This window comes from Macadamia integrifolia, chromosome 9 (genome assembly GCF_013358625.1).
Source record: "Macadamia integrifolia cultivar HAES 741 chromosome 9, SCU_Mint_v3, whole genome shotgun sequence".
NCBI classification, from domain to species: Eukaryota; Viridiplantae; Streptophyta; class Magnoliopsida; order Proteales; family Proteaceae; genus Macadamia; species Macadamia integrifolia.
The window spans coordinates 1,865,144-1,883,743 of NC_056565.1; the positions used below are offsets into that span (position 1 = coordinate 1,865,144).

Here is an 18,600-nt window from a genome sequence, read left to right on the forward strand (position 1 = left end):
CTCCTCCAAACTTGGGTCTCTCCCCCTTCATCCAGTCATTGACACCCCAAGAAATAGGTTGTCTATTGTCTCCAGGGGTCTTCCCTTGTCAATTCTGGATCCCCCTTGCCTCCTAGGGTTGTATCCTTGCCTCCAGCTTCGTATATCCCTCCCCCCTTTTCCCTGCTATTAATTATTTATTCACCCAAAACAAAAATTGGAAACCAATGTTGGGAATCCAAAAATAAAGTGATGATGATTAAACCAAAGATGGTAATGGTGGTGGTGGCAGTGTTGGCGGTGGTGGTGGTGGTGGAGAAATATATGTACCAGTATATTTCACAGAAGAGGGAGCGTTTACATATGCAACCCAAAATATTGATCATGGTGATCGCCCACAACCAAAGTCTTATAGTCAAATGGGTATGCCTTCCCACAATCCAAGTGACAGTGATGTGCTGATAAGGAGCATGGAGTCAATAAGCATTAGTTCGGATCACGTTGGTGCCTCATCCGGATAAGGACACCATGTATCTTCAGGTGCTTGTTCAGGCTATGGATATAGGGCTTATGCAAGACCAACATTGGCCACTCTAGAACAATACACAAGATTCTACCATGAATGGGAGTCCCACTACAATATATTTCAACTAGGCTCAATATTGTGCCTATGTTTGACAAGTGCACAACATCATCTTACCAAGAAGAAGCTCCTAGCAATGACTGCGAACCAATACGGCACTCTTGATGGCACTCATCACAATGGCAATGGTAATAATAGAAAAAATGTAAGAAACCTCATCCTTATGAACAATTTCAATTGAACATACTTGTCTCACAGTGCGATACTCTCTATTTTAGTGTTTATGCATAATACATGTTATATATAGCTTATTTTAACTTTTTTTTAGGAAAAAATGTATAAAAAGTGTTTCCTTATCCATTTATTTGCGTATCTTTAGCATATATCCGATACAATAAGATACCCTCCGATACATATCTTAATTTTGGTCAACTGATACGGCGACCGATGCCGATACTTTAATCCTTGCCCTAAATATCTAAAATTGTCAGATTCCGGTATATCTCTTTCCTCGAGATTCACCACATCGTTATCCATCCTTGTGTGGCTAAAGTTACATGCCATATACTCCTTCGTTCTACTTATCTTAAGATCTCTTGATTCCAAGGTTGATCTCCATAACTCTAACTTAACGTTAATCCCTGCTACTGTTTCATCTACTAGAACAATATCATCGGCAAAATGCATACACCATAAGACCTCATTTTGAATGTTTTTGGTTAATCATCCATGATAAGAGTAAACAAATAAGGGCTTAAAGCTGAACTTGATGTAACCAAATTGTAACTGGGGCAACATCATGTAGAAATTTTCTGTAAATAGTCATTGCAATTGAAATTAAAAACTGCTAGCAAGCATCTGATAGAAAGATCATACATGTAAACGTGACCATGTCTCCAAAGGGAAAAATAAGCAAACCCTGATTAGCATTTCTCCCCGAGTGTCAGCCCACTGATAAACATCTGGAAATACCATGAAAATGAAACATTTGGTGATTTAGACAAAAGAAATGAATGAATGCATGAATGAAAGCTGCCCTGTAAACTTGTTTCAAAAAAAGTGGAATCTAAGATTAAATAACAAAAAAGAGTAATTGCAATTAAAATTGTGACCAGCAGGACATGAAACAAATCCTGGAAATTTGTAACCAAAACCTGAAAAATCTTCCCAAGGAGGTTCTACTGATGCATCAGGTAAATATCTCCCAAAATCAACAACTGTTGTCACCCCTTTCTTCAAAGCGACCTTGCTTGCTCGTATCAGAGCATCCCTCCTCTCTTCTAATGAATCCTTGGGAATCAAGGGAACTAGAAGCTGCATTGCTGAATCAATCAGCAAACCCGTAGGTTCTGCACAAAATATGACATGTGAATATTCAAGCTGCAACAACATCCCTCTATTCAAATCATATCACATTAAGCATACTGAATATCCACATCTCTCAATATAAACACAAAGATTAAAGTTTAGAATTAGTGACAAGACAAAAAAGTTTGACAGTGCTGAAAGTTGACAAACAAAGGTGGGTAAATAAGAAACAGAAAATTTAGTTATCATCGCAACAATCAGCTACATTGAGACAATTTTGCGGGTGAGAATCAAAAAATCAAGAACTATACCAACAGCGAGTGTATTAACTAGCAACAGTAATCTGGCTGATAACAACAACCAAGAATAATAATAATACTCCATTTTTCTTCTTCAAGAAAAATAAATCTCCTTATATTCTGACAGCTGGTAGAAGTAACAATTAATATAGTGTTCAGAAAATTGAACCCTGAGACCGAAAACAACCAAGCGCCACCCAGCCACCTTGATTACTACTAATATAGTAAGCAGAAATTACAACCAGAATATGGCAAACATGCAAATCTTAGTTTGTTCTTCTTAACAAAGATGAAATGACGTTTACCACCATTGCAGTTTTTCATGACAGATCCACCAACTGGATCTTCTGTGTAATTAGTAATTCCAGCCATCTTTAGGGCCAGGGAATTGGCCAAGCCCATATGACCATCCGTCCTTGACAACCAAACCTGCATAGTAAAATATCCCAAATAGATATGTCACCACTATGAAAAATAAATTTCCTCAAGCTAGTCCATAACAATGAAATAGCAGTCCCTCACGGGATTATTAGGCGTGACATCATCAATCCAAGACGCTGCTGGCAACTCTCCTCCCCAAAGTTCATTGTTCCAGCCACCACCTAATATCCATAACCCTTCCTTCTTATCTGGAATAGTATGGAATATGTTATTAAAAAAAAAGAGTTAGAAAAGGTTTATCTAGGAACTTAAAAAAAAAAGCATAACTCATAAATTTGAAAAAATTCTGAAGTAGTATGATTACTCCTTTATCCAACATCGAACACCCAATGCAACCTAATATACATAGATTATTTCGGTGATATTATTTAATAAAAAAAAGACGAGAAGAGATATTATAAAGAAGTCTTACCAGAGGCAATTGAAAAGTTTTACCTCTTGCAGCTTCATTGACCTTTCTCACAAACTCATCTTTGCTATTCACACCTCGAAGTACTACTCGTGCCATCTGATATTAACAACATGCATACCATTCAATGCCAGTTACGTTGAAAGGAAAAGAAAAGGAAAGAAGGACCAATTAGAAAAGACACAGATTATGTGAAAAGTAATTGAAACTACAGAAAAATAGCAGCATAAGTTGACTAGAATGTACACTTCTGGGCTGCGATTGGCATGCGTTCTTTACTGAGAATAAGAACACTGTTTGTTTTTCCTATTAGCCATCCTCTCTCATAAGCCCCTGGTCCTGATGGTTCTAGCATGGGATTCATCTCTTCCTACTAGGACATCATTCGTTCTGACCTCATCTCTGCTATCCGGAGTTTCTTCCTTAATCCTTCTCAGATCAAAGGAATAATCCAAACATTCCTTTGCCTCATCCCTAAATCCTCTTCCATGTCCGACTTCAGCCTTATTGCTCTTTGTAACCTGATTTACAAATTCATTGCCAAAATTCTTGCCAATCGTATTAAAACGGTTGTTGATTCCTTGGTCAATGCTAATCAATTAGCTTTCATTGTTGGAAGGAGCAATGCGGACAACATCATCTTGTGTCATGAAATTGTTAAGGGCTTTGATAGAAAATCCCATTCCTCCACTACGCTGCTCAATATTGACATCCACAAAGCTTTTGACTCCATCAAATGGGAGTTCATCTCTAAAGTCCTCCTTCAAATGTCCCCTCCTGTCTTTGTGCACTGCACTTTTGTATCTCCACCCCTAGCTTTTCAGTCTTGGTCAATGGTAGCTTGGCAGGTTTCTTCAACACTTCTGTGGGCATCAGACAAGACTGCCCCCTCTCCCCTTTTTTTTTTCTGCATTTCGTTGAGGTTCTCTCCAGATCTATCCAATCTTCCATTGACCATAATGCAAATCCCTTCTGCTCATCCATCTCGCTTTTGCTGATGACCTAATGATCTTTTCCAAAGCTAACCCCAGATCCATCTCTCACATTATGTCCTCCCTCTACCTTTTTGAAAAGCTCTCTGATCTTCACATCAATCTTCTCAAATCCAGTCTCTTCCTCTCTAGTATCTTTGACTCTTCAAAAGCCCGTCTCCTAGAGCTGACAGGCTTCTCTCTCAGCCATCTACCTGTGAAGTACCTTGGATTGCCTCTTGTTACTGCCAAGCTTTCAGCCCATCATTGCGCTCCAATGCTTGACCTCATGAAGAAAAAGGTTGCAAACTCTGGAAAGGGAAACTCCTCTCCTATGCTGGTCACCTTGAACTTTCTAGATTGGTGCTTTCAATCCACGTACTTTTATTGGTCTGGCATCCCCCCCAGCTCCAACATCAAGGCAATTGAGTCCCTCCTCTACTCCTTCCTCTGGAATGGAGGTGATTCCACCAAATTCCTCCACCCAATCAATTGGGGAACTATATGCCTTCCCAAATCAGAAGGAGGCCTTGGTCTTAGGAGAATTAGAGAAGTTAACACTGTCGTCATCCTCAAACTCATCTGGAGGATTTCTTCAAAGCAAAAAAGCCTATGGGTTTTATGGGCTTACTCCTCTCTCCTGACTCTCTCTAGACTTTCTCCCATTTCACTGATGCTTCTTGAGTCTAGCGCAATTCTCAACAACAGACCCAAAGTCCTTGAGGCCATCCATTACACCACTGGTTCCTCAACCTCTCTTTGACTTGACCCCTAGCACCCTTAGGGTCTTCCTTTCTGTTATCAGCCCCATATCTATCTACTCCTCTGGTCTTAGCTGGTCTGCCACGGTTGACATCATTATTCAAGATGATAACTAGGCCCCTCCCAATTCTCCCCCTCCCCTTACGGATATCTGGTCTTCTCTTCCTCTTCTCCCCCCGGGCCACCGTGGTAGACACAATTCTATTTCTTGGACACCGTCTTCTTCTAGCTCCCTTAGCTCCGCCTCTGCTTGGGATTTTATCAGTTACAAACTCCCCCTGGTCCCCTGCCTTAAGATTATTTGGTTTAAAGGTCAAATCTCCCATTATAGCTTCACTACTTGGCGCGCAATCTCCAATTGCCTTGCCATTAGCCACGCTTCCACTAACATGTATTATATAAGAGCAGTTTTTCTTCAATTAACAAACTTCAAAGGATTAGCCCTCACCCTGGATTCAGCAACCATGTCCTTGCAGGAGAAAGCTGCCCACGGTTGAACCAAGCAGATCCCACCATAGATAGGTGTCTTTTGTTGATTATTCTTTTTCAAGATTACATGTTAAGAGTTCAAGCCTTCAAGGTTCCCAACACATTTTTCCCAGCGATGAACTGCAAAGTCTGGATATTTTGATCATCCATTAGACTCCCACATTGAGAAAACCAATGTATGGTGCAGGTGTCAGAACCCAACACCAACGGAAGGCGTCACACTCTCTAAAGCCTCAAAAATAGGAGTCAGGGACTCAAGGGTATACTACAGAAGTTTTCTCTAAATGTTCCAAAAATAAATATTTCTATAAATAATTCTATTTGTGTTATGGAAAGATCAATATATTTAAATGACTTCTTTATTAGTATCACATTAAATATTATATTTAGTTTAGCATGGTCTATAATTACAAAAGAGTACTATGATATATGCACATAAATTAGTATGTAATCATTATTTATGTAGATGTCTTTATTTTTATGTTGTAGCACATTAGTGATACTAAGTAGATTTGGAAATAGTACTAGGTGTGGCTCCATGTCATGCTGGTGTCATAATCTGCCCCTGCAAGCATCAGACAGGGTATTTTGATGATCTGCAGTTTTCTTACATTTTAGTACCCTCCATATGTAAACCAATAGTTAAAGTAAATCCCATTTAAACTCTATAACCAGCTCATATCTTACACTGGAGCAAATCACAAAGAGAAAAATAAGAAAGACAGAATGAAATACACAATTGAAAACAGAAGAAATAATGGGATGGTTGCCAGAATACCTGTAATCCTCCATACATGAAGTGCACATGGGAATCAAGGAACCCTGGAACCACAACCTTCCCCTTAAGATTTAACTCTTTAGTCCCATCAGATATAAAATCCTGAATTCACATGAACAAAGCACATGCAAATTAACCTCTGTTAGGAAGTAGAGACTGCAAACTTGGTCTAGTACAAAGATATGGTCAATTGGTGGTTAGTGATACGCAGAACCTTCAGTTTACTCAAAGAACCCATGTCACATACAGCATGACATGGATATATGTGTGTTGATGCATGTTCATTTTCAAATCCTTTTTTTTTTTTTTTTTAATTCCATATTTTTTGGATGGGGCCCATTATTTGGACATTCAATCAACCAACACAGACTATGGACAGGCACTGATACATCAATAATATATATTTGGATTATCAGCACAAATATTATAGAATCCTCGCTGTCATGTATAAGTTCATAATTAGATTCTATCATCACTAAATGTTCTCGTTCTTGGATACATGTAAGGAAAGCAACTTTTCTATTAATTTCCATGCTTACTTAGAATATTTATAATTGCCAGTATGTCCATGTGCTAGAAGTGTTAGATTAGTGTCAGCCAAGTCCCCATGCCTTATGATTTAACGGTTAGACAGATCAGATTCCTAAACACAAATCCACACTTGACATCAACTCATACCCATGTAACAAATAGGGTGATCAAATGAATGGTGCATAATCTATCTACAAAGAATATTAAAGTGGGAAGCCTAAGAATACCTCTGTTATTCAATCAGAGAGTCAGTGCAAGAAATTCAGAAAGCACCATGTGTGACACATCCCGGGATAGAAAAAGAAAAAAGTCAAATATGCAGAAAATCATTTGCTCGAGGATGATACTCCAATCGATGACGGGCCCTTCCATGTGTCCAAAAACAGAGCATTGATTCATCATGTATCGATAAATTACCCACACTGTTGTATTTTCTTGAACTGCATCCTCTAGCTAAGTTCTGATAACATTTCTGAAAACATAAAAACTGTCCAACATGGCACTATTATCCTTCCTTCCATCTTAGGCAACCATGTTTGTTCCTTCCTCATCTAATAACCGCCTATCACACAATTCCCTATTTACTTCTCACACAAACAGTCCTGAAGCTCGGGTTCATTGCTTTTTTTTTTTTTTTGGGTAGAGAATTGCATCACATTTAAGTTAATGAAGCAGAAAAATACTATTAATTGAACAAACTATGTCCATTTCTTTCCTTTTTCTTTCATGATACCCATTTTCAGCCCCTATGCAAAAGATTCCAAAGCAATTATCATGATGATGAAGAGGTCAATGATTGAAGTCTGAAACACAAGATGACCTGAAGAGAGGAGTAGCTGCCAACACGAAGAATCTTTCCATGTCGAATGGCCATGGCTTCAGCGAAGGGGAGAGAAGAGTCACTGGTGTAAATGGTCCCGTTCTTCACCACCAAATCTGCAACCAAAGGGGATTTCAAAGTAGACCACCCTACAAGATTTTTTCCAAAAAATAAAAAATAAAAAGACAGTTAATAATTTTGAATCGCTTCACTTTAGCAGGAAAATTCAGTCCTAGGAGGAACTTTGATTTTACATTTGGTGTTCACAATCGGAAGCCATACGATTGCCAGTACCGAAGCGATAAACCCAGAAACCAACACAAGGAAATTCATGACCGTGGAACAACACAGCTCTCTCCCTCTCTCTCTCTCTAGCTCGCTCTTAAGTCCTATGTGGGGTTTTTTTTCTTTTGTTGGATAGAAAGAAAAGAAATTTCATTGATAAAAATACATCATTATAGGAATTGATACCATTTGTAACACCCCACACGCTGTCGGGATACCATTTGTAACGCCCCGGCCTATTAACATTGCACAATATGTTATCCCCCTAATTTATCCGAACTGGATAGAACCTCATTCCAATCTCCAATGATGAGGTACGGAACAAATAGGGATCCGAGGAAAATTAGAAGGGAATGCCTGTAACGACCCAATAATACGACAAGTACCAGACCCGTCTAAGAGATCGATGAGGTGGACCACCAAGAATACGGCTAGTATCAGGGGGTTCGGGAGATCGGTGAGGGTGTGCAAACTTTAGTCCCACATCACCTAGGGAGAGATTCCTAGACTATTTAATAACCTCTAGCTTCCTTAACATAGCACAACGCGTTTTAAAGCCTTGAGGCCCACGGGCCTATCAAGCTTGACATGTCAAAGGCATACAATAAAGTGGAATGGGGTATTATCCGAGCAATTTTTGACTTCCTAGGCTTTGGCTTCAGATTATTCCTTGGAAGAAGGAAAATCAGCACCGCTATCACCAAATACACATTGTGCACAATGACATGGCACATGTTCTAGCTCTGTAAAATAGTTATATATCATGGGTAAGCTCAACTAGCTTAGTGAGGAAAACACAATCATATCATGAAGTAAAACATGCATGACTAAAGAAACATCATACAAATCACGTGCTACTTTTGTCAATGCATAAATCTGAAAAATATAATATATCTAATCATACATATACTGACATGCATGGCATTCAAAATCAAATAATTATCAACCTCAACATTATCCTTTTTCCTCTTTGACCTATCTTTTATTTCTTACTCTTTTTCCTATTCTTTTACCTTTACTTGCTTACTTTTGGGTAGGATGTTTTCCCTCAACGACTCGCCCTTGTCTTGCTCTTGAGCTCAGAGGATCTGGGTCGTGCCTTGAGAATTCATCCCAAAAGCTCATTTCTCAACGCCTCGCCCTTTTCTTGCTCTTTAGCTCAAAGGATTTGGGTCATGTCTTGAGAGTGTATCTTTAATCTTTTATTTTATTTTTTATTCTTTGTTGTCTTGCTTACCAACTTCAGCATCCAGTTGTCACTGTCAATTTTAACATTTGGGTGGAGCAGGATATTGATGGAGCCTTATTGGTCCTCCCCTGACTGTCCCATACCAGCAAGGTGGGCAATAAAAGACCCCATTATCGTTCCCAGTTCCTCTATTGGAAAGGACTTTGACAACTTTTAGCTTCGGTCCATTTAACGACTTGATTTTATCTTATGTCTATCATGCCTCACACTTATAAAGAAAATCATGAAAACAATATTTTGATACATATAAAAACATAAAACAGATCTTAAAGGCAATGGCATACATATATATACTGTAAATGGTAAAAACATGCAAGGATATGGCCGAATTCCCCTCACCTGTAGATGATGTCCAAAAATTACTGTGAGAACCACTTTCTGCTAACGTTCTCTGGCAATTGTATCACCTACATAAGAATTTATTACTTCAAACTTAATGACTCAATTATGTAATCACTCCTAAACTTAAGCTTTGACTTTGTTATATATGCTACCGACTACCGGACTTGATCATTTTACTTTAAACTCACCATCCAACCAAATCATATACTTAAGCTTTTACATAGGTTTCAATCTTTGATTGATGTGGGAGCATTTCTAAATGGCCTAATGACCCGAACTAGGTCCATAAGACTATGCCGCAGGACTGAAGCTGAAAATAGTAATTGTAGTCCTCTGTTTTTGGGTAACTTTCGTGTCAAACCTGAACCAATTCCGAAGGAACTAGTATCCGTGCCCTATATGATAGAAAGATCTATGAGTCTATTTTCTTACAAAAAAGACGGAACGTCATTTACTATTTTATAAAAGAAGTTATGGCCGTTTTGGTAAAGTGTGTCTAGGCTGACTGCATACTCTTGGAATTCAAGAATTCCTCTAATGATCGAACTTTCATATTACACAACAGTTCATGGTACATAATCGACTCTTAGTAGTACTTTAATCAACAAATATTGACTAAGATAGTGGGTAGTTAGCTTATTTGATCATGGTCCACTATGTTCTCTAATGATTATGATAAATCCATATTAGTAGTCTTAGTAGGACTTTAGTAGGGCCATGTTACACAATCATTTCATATATATGTAGCCATAAACTTCCCCTTTCTTTTGTTTCTTTTTCTTTACTCTTTACCATCGGAGCTGATCTCTTAGAAGACTTCCAATATAATCAAATCAGCTTTAGTGTCCTAGGTTCCATGTATATTTCAATTTCCTTAAAGTAGGTTCCTCTTTTGAACTCATTTAGACAATGCCCTTTAAATTTAAATAACAGTGGGATTCCAACTATAACTGCTTCAAATCTTTTTCATAATTATACTTAACAAAGTTGATTTAAAAATACCAAAATAGGGGAGGACAAGCCAAGACCTCAGCTGGACAGTAGCGAGTTGTGAGGTTGGGCTGCAATCTGGCCTTAGCAGCAACTTCCTCTCCCAATTCACTTCTCTCTCTCTCCTTCTCTTTCTTTTAAAACTCATGCAACCATGGAAGAACTAAGGTTTGAAAAGCTAAAAACCTCACCTCCACTTCCTCTTTCTTTCCTCAAATTTCAATTGTGAAGCTCTTCCTCCACCAAAATCGTTGGAGTCCTTCTCTCCTCCTTCTTTCCTGCACTTTCTTTACCTGAATTTGAAAAAATCACAGCCACCCCAATAGTCCATGTCACTCTTAACTCTCCTTTCCTTTCCTTTCCCTTATTTTCTTTCCTTTCTTTCTTATTGAAAGATTTGTATGCACATCCTCCCTTTACAAACAAACCTCTACTCTCCCTTTCCCTTTCTCTCTCCACCTATCCCTTTCTCATGTCCATGTATCTCTCTCCATCCATCACTCTCACACATGTCCCTCCCTCTCTCTCTCTCTCTCTGTCTTAGTACGTGAGCATTCCTTCCACTTTCTCTTCTCTTATCTTCTTCTTTTCTTGATTTTCTTCTTTGTCTCTTAGCTAACAAATGAGGGAGGTGAGTTAATGGGGAGAGGATAGGTAGGCCCCACCCAACTTTATCTCACTCTTCCTCTCCTTTTCTTCTCCACCGACGATAGACAAGCCCCCCCTTTTGTGCAATGTCATACTTACATGGTCATCCCATCCCAAAAAGTCTCTCATTTTTAACTCCCTTTTGTCTCTTTTCTCCTCTTTTCAAACCATCCTAACAACTATCTTGTTTGTTCCCATTAATGACATTAATATATACAATTACATATAAAACTCTTTTATATATTTATATATATATATATATATATTACCATCACAAACATGTAAATTGGAAATAGGGAGTGGTATTACACAATGGTTTGGGTTTGGTCCCTAAGCTGAATCACACAAGATTTTTGCAAAAGAAAACAGAAAACCCATTTTAATTGGAAATAGGGAGGGGTATTACATACTCAGTTTCCTCATTTCCTTAGTTTCCTTTTCTATAAAACTGGATGGTTCTTCATTTGATTACTTTGAAGCATCACGAGGTATTCGCCAATGTTGCCCACGCAGCCCATTCATTTTCATCACTGTCATGGACTTTCTCTCAAGATTATTATCAACATATAGAGACCTTAAACAATTTAAAGGAATAAAAATTGTTCGACACACCCCAGAGGTATCCCATTTACTTTTTGTCGATGACACTGTTATCTTCTATCGAGTAACCGCAGATGACCTCTTAACAATCAAGGCTATGCTCGATTTATTTTCTAATCTTACTAGGAAGAATATCAATTTTGATAAAAGTGGGCTTTTCTTTAGCGAGAATGTGCCGAATACTGAGCGTTTCCGTTTAGGCTCCATTATTGGAATAAAAGAAATTTCCAATAATGCGATTTACCTTAGCACAGACGTACTACATCCAAGATCTAAGGTTGCCAGCCTTCGTAAAGTTGTGTCTAGAGTGGGCGATCGATTGCACACTTGGAAGGCTCACATGCTTTCCTATGCAGGTCAAAAAATCCTCACCCAATCAGCTTTGTACTCAATCCCCTCTTACTTAATTTCTTGTTTCGTATTCCCCTCCAAAGTCTGTAAGAGCATTAACTCTATATGTGCACGATTTTGGAATGGCGGTACTCCTAATGGATCTAGGAAGTTACACCTCATAGCATGGAAAGCCATTTGCCAACCTAAACATCTTGGAGGTCTAGGAATAAGGGACGCATCCACCCAAAATCAGGCACTAATACTAAAATTGGGGTGGAGGCTATTAGCTCAACCCAATTCAGTATGGGCACAGACCCTTCGGTCAAAATATTTTTCTAATAGATCTTTGTTTGACCCAAAAATCCTCAAAAACGTGGTTCTTGAGTATGGAATATTGTGGCATCAATAATACCTAGTCTTTTGAAATGTGTAAAGGAAAAAATTGGCAATGGGAGAAACACATTCCTCTGGTTTGATCCTTGGCTTCTCCAAGACTCGCATGTTTCTTCACTGAGCATAAACTAGTATTTCAATCCCTTAGGCAAGGTAAGCGATTTAATACAAGGTACCTCTTGGAACCTAGGCCTTCTCACTCAGTTGTTACCCTCCCCTGTCTACCATTCCCTAAGAAGAATCCAACCTTTAGATCAATAGGACACTTGGACATGGTCTCTAACAACCACTGGGTGTTTCTCCACCTATTCTGGGGCCTAGTTCCTCCAACAGGTCCATGACCAAACCAACCCTAGACAAAGACAACCTATGCCTGGTAGATGTTGGAAATTTCTATAAAAATTGAAAATCCACCCCAAATTCCTTATGTTTTTTTGGTGTGCCATAAAAAATCAAAGACCGTTTAAAAAAGTGGATCGATATCGATCCTACCTGTCCATTTTGCAACACCCACCCAGAATCTCTAGAGCATCTCTTCTTCTTTTGTGAGTTCACATCTCACATTTGGATGGCTGGTCCCCTAGGACTTTGAGCACAAAATTTGATCAACTTCTCTCTGAGATAGGTATTACTATTTTTCTTTTTTCATGAAGATATATCCTGTTCTAACAGATCACGGTTGTTCTCTATTTTTGCACTCACCATCTACTTCATTTGGAAGCGTAGGAATGAGGTTTTGCTTTCTCATATAACACCTAATCCATTTAGTGTTTTAAAAAATTTCCACCAATGGATTTCCGATTTAAATCTATATAATGATGAACTAATCTTGTCTACTATCATGCATACAGATGATCCAGCAAGCTTGAACCAAAGCACTACTCTTTCATTTTTTGACATGTACAATTTTAGTTTGTGCTGGTACATCTAATGTTTTGCAATCATATCTAGGTTGGCATATGGAATCCTTTCAAAATGTGAGTTTAGGTTCATGGCGTCTGGTGTTATCAAGACTAATACCCAAGCAGCAGCGAAAGCAAAAAGCATACTACAAGGGTTGTTAAAAGCAAAAGTTGACAATTGGGACATCAGTGAAGTGTGGTTTTCCAACAAGCAACTCCATCACCTACTTCCATACCCCACCAAGGGCGCATGGCCACTCCTCCACTATGCCACTTTTTGTAAAATCTATGAACTGTCTAGATCTATTACTTTTGTATACAAAGACCTCACTAACACAACCATGGAAATAGTATGGAAGGCTGCTACTAGTAACCAGAGGCTACACAGACAACCCCTGGAGATTATAGACCCTGTATTATATGCTATTTAATTTTATGTTTTTCTTTTGCTACGATAAAAAAAAAAAAAACCCTTCATAGCAATAACAAACAAATAAGGACTTAAAAGACATCCCTAATTGGTCCCACCTTGAAATTTGAAAAAAATAAAGCTAATACCCCCAATTTTTACAAAAAAGTATACAAGAGGACATGAATGAACAAATCATATCACACAAAGGTTCAGTAAAACTCAAAAACTGAAAAATAGCTCTAATATAACCCCACAACTTTTTTGACAAATCAAATTGGTTTTTCAATACAAAGCAATTCATTATAAGTTCTTATGTCAAATAGAAAATCCTTTGGACCAATGACTTGGTTCGAAGAGGGTTTATGGTGATTTAATCTTCTTCTTCTTTTATTTATTTATTTATGTATTTATTTTTAAGTCACTATCCATACATCTCTGGAGCTGAAACTTGACTTACTGAAATGGTTGGGTATTTCTTATTAGATGAACCCACCAGTTTTAAATTGCATTTCAATTTGTTACGAAGACAAATTGAAGAGTCCCACACTCCAACTTCTAGAATACAGATGCAGCAAAGTCACAATTACATGAGCAAAAATTCCATTTGCAAGCCAGAAATAATATGAAATGTTAAAACTTAATAGCTATCATACAATCCAAACTCAACAAACTAAGCGAAAAGAACTGAGGGTTTATTTGATAACGTTTCTGCAAGAAACGAAAGAAACATAAATTTCCGTTTCTAAAAACATAAACGGAATTGAAGGTGTTTAATAAGTCATGTTTCTAGAAGTCGATAGTAACCAACGAACGAATGGCCACGAGTTGTTTTCAGAAACAGCGAAACAAGTTCTTGAAAACAAGTGAAACGAAATAGTTTTATCAAACGTTTTTTGTTCTGTTTCTACCGTTTCTGTGTCCAGAAATGGCAGAAACACATTTCTTAAAACGTTATCAAACGGGCCCTGAGTTTCCTTTCCCCAAATTGGGAAAATTCACGGGAAAAAAAAAATCTAGACACTAAATAAGACTACAATAATCTTCCAAAAAAATGTTTCTGGACAGTACCCAACATAAAATACCATCAATTTCTATGTCAATGATTCAGAATGAGTGGTATAAGTTTCCAAAAGCTTGCTGGAACCATGCTTCTTTTACATCTTCTCCAAGTTTTATGGTCATTCTCCCTGTAATTTGCTACTCTGATAGCCAACAACAGAATACAAACTAAAAAGTGAATAAGTGATGGAGAATACACTATAATCTTTTGTGCAAATAGATATCTAATGTACAAAGATGTACCATCTTAGAAATGGTATTGCACCAGCGATCATTAACGTTTCTGATATACAATAGATTATGTACAAATCAGAACACTAGATTTCAATCATGATACACCAGTATCACAGCACATCCGATCTCTGTGACAGAAGAGCTCTTCTGATGTAGAATGTCAAAGGACTTGCTATGAGGCTACTGTCCCTTCACAGCAAGCAGCTTCTTAAGCTGGAGGACCTCAAGGCCATATGAAGTTAACTGCCCTTTCAGCTTTGCAGATGCCTCTTCAAATCTTCGGTTCATGAAACCCATTTCATCAACTGCCTCCTTGTGCCGGCCACGACATGCGTCCAACTTCGCTTGAGTCGCCCGGAGCCTCATCCTAAGCTTAGCACTTTCCTTACCGTTGTTCATTCTCTCCTGTAAAGTAATGATAGAAGAATTGGATGAAATGGAGATAAATTAGTTTCACTCAAGGATAAATTGATCAGTTTCTAATGGTATAATAACAAATATTTCTTTAGTTCCTATTTCTAGTATTATGCAGCTGATTCAAAAAATTTTAGGAATCTTTACATTTTGAAAAGTTAGAGATAATTGGCTACAATATATTAGATATTATTTTAAGCAGAATAATGATACTATAATCGATATATTTCAGCTTTATAAGATTGACATATTGCTGTTTTATTAGTTCAAAATACATCACAATATTTAGGCTTATAACAGCCACTTGCTGGAAAAGATGCAGCTATTAAACCCTAGATAATTTCATACTCACATTTTGCATTTTGACTTCCAGAGTGCATAAATGCTCGGTCATTTCATCCAGATCCACTTTGGCCTTCAATAACTGCAAGTAAGGGAAAACATGAATCATTTTATAGGTGATAAAGTGATGACTAACTGATAAAATATCATCGTAAAAATTGATTTGACCCACCATGTCATCATTACTTTTCTTTAGGATTTCCATTTCAAGCATATGTGCCAACTGCTCTTCCTTCCCAGCAAGCAAAGTATCCCTTTCATCTGTCATATTCAGGAGCTGGTCGTTAAGATCCTGTCATGGAAATATTGCATGTAAGTTTTCTTATAGAATAAATCAGTCAGTCCGCAGACCGGAGGCCAGACTTCTCTGGCATCAGGGTGCAAAGGTCTAACCATCTGGTCTAGACATTCCAACTGATTTTACTGATATAAAATTTGTGATACCTAAGGGTGTCAATTTGGGACCAAAAACGATTACTGAATCCAAAATCAAGCCGAATTAACTGGGTCGAACCGAACTGAATTAATTCGGTTCAAATCCGATTTGCATCTCAGTATTCACTTCGGTTCGGTTCAGTTTCAGTTTAAGAACCGTCAGTTTTAACCGAAACCGAACCGATTAATATGTTATGAGTTTTATGGGTTTTGTTTTTAATGCTGGAATGGAATCTAGCAATAAATTAGTGATGTTTACGGGTTTTTTCATTTAAAGATTAATTGAAATGACATGCTGAGAATCATCGGAACCAGTGCTCTGAACCATGACCTGAACACATGATCACCCCCCCCTTCGCCGGCATCTGCCACCGGCAACCGCTCCCTCCAACCCTCCTACTCCTCCATGTCCTGCTATCTCCCCTCCCCTCGAATGTCGCCCCTGGACCCAAGTTGTTTCCTGCCCTCCTCCCTCCTCCCTCCTCCCAGCAGCCCATCTCTGGCCATTCTCTTTTTTTTTTTTGGATGAATAAATAATTCAATACCAAGAAGAAGAAGAGAAGAGTATACAGGGGGGGAGCGAGGAGGAGGGGGAAAGGATCAGGACTGACCCAGCCAACAGGCTGACCAAGGCCAAAGCCCAAAACCAAGCAACCGCAACAGAAAAATACAAACTGCACCTACACTAGATGAACCAACAATATACAGAAATAAAAGCAAGGACCCTCAGCCAAAAAAGGGGGTGTGGGGGGGAGCCATAACCCAGAAGACATCAAGTGGGGTGAAGGAGGTCAACCTGAAGGTTCCAAGAGGTAATGATGTGGGAATTTCTGGGGGTATTATGGACTGTATCGGTCTCAAGGGAAGAGGATTTGGACTTAACATCAAAGTAGATAGTTTTTCAAATCTTATCCGGAGAACGGGATTTGGAAGTCCATCTATGGATGTTCCGCTCCATCCAGACATGAATGATTGTGGCACAAAAAACCAATTTGCCAACAGAGTCACAAATAGAGGAACCAGAGAATGTCATATCAATTCAGTTCCATTCCTTATCAAAAGGAAGGATGGGTCTTCTAATTCGCCAACATTTGGAAAGGACAACCTTCCAGATACGGGAAGAGAAAGGGCAAGAGAAGAAGAGATGAGGGATGTCCTGAGGGATGTCCTTAGTGCCCAAGGGGCAGAGGTAGCAAACAGGATTGGCAAGGATATGGCGATGGATGAAAAAGGATTGAGTGGTAGGCAGTTGGTCAGGCATCGCCGGAGGGTGAAGCTATGCTGGGGAATGTGATTTTTGAAACAAACAAACTTATGCTAAGGAGCCACAGGGGAAGGAGTACAAATGAAAGACCAGGCAGTGGCAAAAGAAAAGGATTTGTTAGAGGGGAGCCAGATATATTTGTCCTCTCTTCCTTGGTGTCCCGGGGGAAGAGGGGGAAGACTGGACTAAAGATCAAGATGGGGAGGGAGGGAATCCAGAGGGGACCAGCCAGAGGGAGAGATAATAGAAGAGACGGTGGCATTAGAAGGGAGACTAGAAGAATAGACGACTCTAGGGGAGATGAGGTGAGAGAGGATGCCAGAATGGTGCCAGGGGTCTTTCCAAAGGGAAATATCCTGGCCATAACCAATAAAGGAAGTGGCGGATAGGGCAATGGGTCTGTGGTTAAGAATTTTCCGCCAAATCTAGGATGCATCCAGGGTGGAAGAAGCAGTCCACAAGGAATTAGATTTGAGAAGACCTGAGTATATCCAGTCCACCCAAATGCTTTTTTGCTTGGACGCAATCTTCCAGATGAGCTTAAGAATACCACCAAAGTTGGCGGATTTGATTCTTCTAATTCCCAAACCCCCTTCGGCTTTGGGGAGGCAAACCTTAACCCAGCTTAAGGATCTAAGGAATATAGTGGAATCAGAGCCTTTCCAGAGGAAGGAGCAGAGAAGACTCTTGAAAGATTTGATGATGGAAGCAGGGAGGACAGATTCCAGTCCAACAGAGGTACATGGACTGGAGGACTGATCTAATCAAGGTAAGGCAACCCCCAAAAGAGAGAAGCTTGCCTTTCCAGAGCTGAAACCTTTTTCTACGGTTGTCCAGCATAAGAGCACAGTGGTGAGCAGAGGGCCTGGAGGATATTAGAGGGAGACCCAAATATTTAACAAGCAATGACCCAAGTGGGATACCAGTGAGCTCAGAGAGGGAGTCACGGATATCAGACAGGACCCCATAAATGAAGATATTGGACTTAAGAAGATTGATACTTAGACCGGATAGGGATTCAAAGGATTGAAGGGTGGACATGATGGTGGAGATAGAAGTGGGGTCAACTTTGGAGAAAATCATAATGTCATCAGCAAAAGCTAGATGAGAAAGGAGAAGGGATTTGCATTTAGGAATAGGGGAGATGAGATGAAGATCAGTGGCGGATTGGATAAAGCAAGAGAGGACTTCCAAGGAAAGAGAGAAAAGCAGAGGGGAGAGGGGCAACCTTGATGGATGCCGCGCCCTGAGGGGAAATACCCGACAGGGCTTTCGTTCACCAGGACGGAGAAGCGGGGGGAGGATATACAAACCATAATCCAATGAAT

General features: G+C 39.2%; 2 protein-coding genes across 5 annotated transcripts in view; both read right to left on the reverse strand.

Annotated features, from left to right (window-relative positions):
- Positions 1-7,786, reverse strand: part of LOC122089362 (protein LONG AFTER FAR-RED 3) — a 114,049-nt gene extending 106,263 nt beyond the window's left edge. Inside the window, exons 1-8 of one of the 2 annotated variants that reach the window (XM_042659022.1) lie at positions 7,625-7,786; positions 7,371-7,519; positions 6,020-6,121; positions 3,046-3,118; positions 2,692-2,798; positions 2,475-2,598; positions 1,717-1,911; positions 1,439-1,524 (exon numbers count right to left, since the gene is read on the reverse strand). In XM_042659022.1, the coding sequence (XP_042514956.1) occupies positions 1,439-1,524; positions 1,717-1,911; positions 2,475-2,598; positions 2,692-2,798; positions 3,046-3,118; positions 6,020-6,121; positions 7,371-7,519; positions 7,625-7,703 (915 nt within the window). In that variant the 5' untranslated portion in view covers positions 7,704-7,786. The remainder of the gene's footprint in view (positions 1-1,438; positions 1,525-1,716; positions 1,912-2,474; positions 2,599-2,691; positions 2,799-3,045; positions 3,119-6,019; positions 6,122-7,370; positions 7,520-7,624) is intronic. The other variant, XM_042659021.1, reaches the window with a different exon arrangement.
- A 6,796-nt stretch (positions 7,787-14,582) lies between these two features.
- The window catches only part of LOC122089932 (kinesin-like protein KIN-7O), a 75,304-nt gene continuing 71,286 nt past the window's right edge, over positions 14,583-18,600 (reverse strand). For 2 of the 3 annotated variants that reach the window (XM_042659706.1, XM_042659705.1), the window contains exons 30-32: positions 15,746-15,865; positions 15,584-15,655; positions 14,583-15,222 (exon numbers count right to left, since the gene is read on the reverse strand). In XM_042659706.1, coding sequence (XP_042515640.1) covers positions 14,998-15,222; positions 15,584-15,655; positions 15,746-15,865 — 417 coding nt within the window. In that variant the 3' untranslated portion in view covers positions 14,583-14,997. The remainder of the gene's footprint in view (positions 15,223-15,583; positions 15,656-15,745; positions 15,866-18,600) is intronic. The other variant, XR_006143372.1, reaches the window with a different exon arrangement.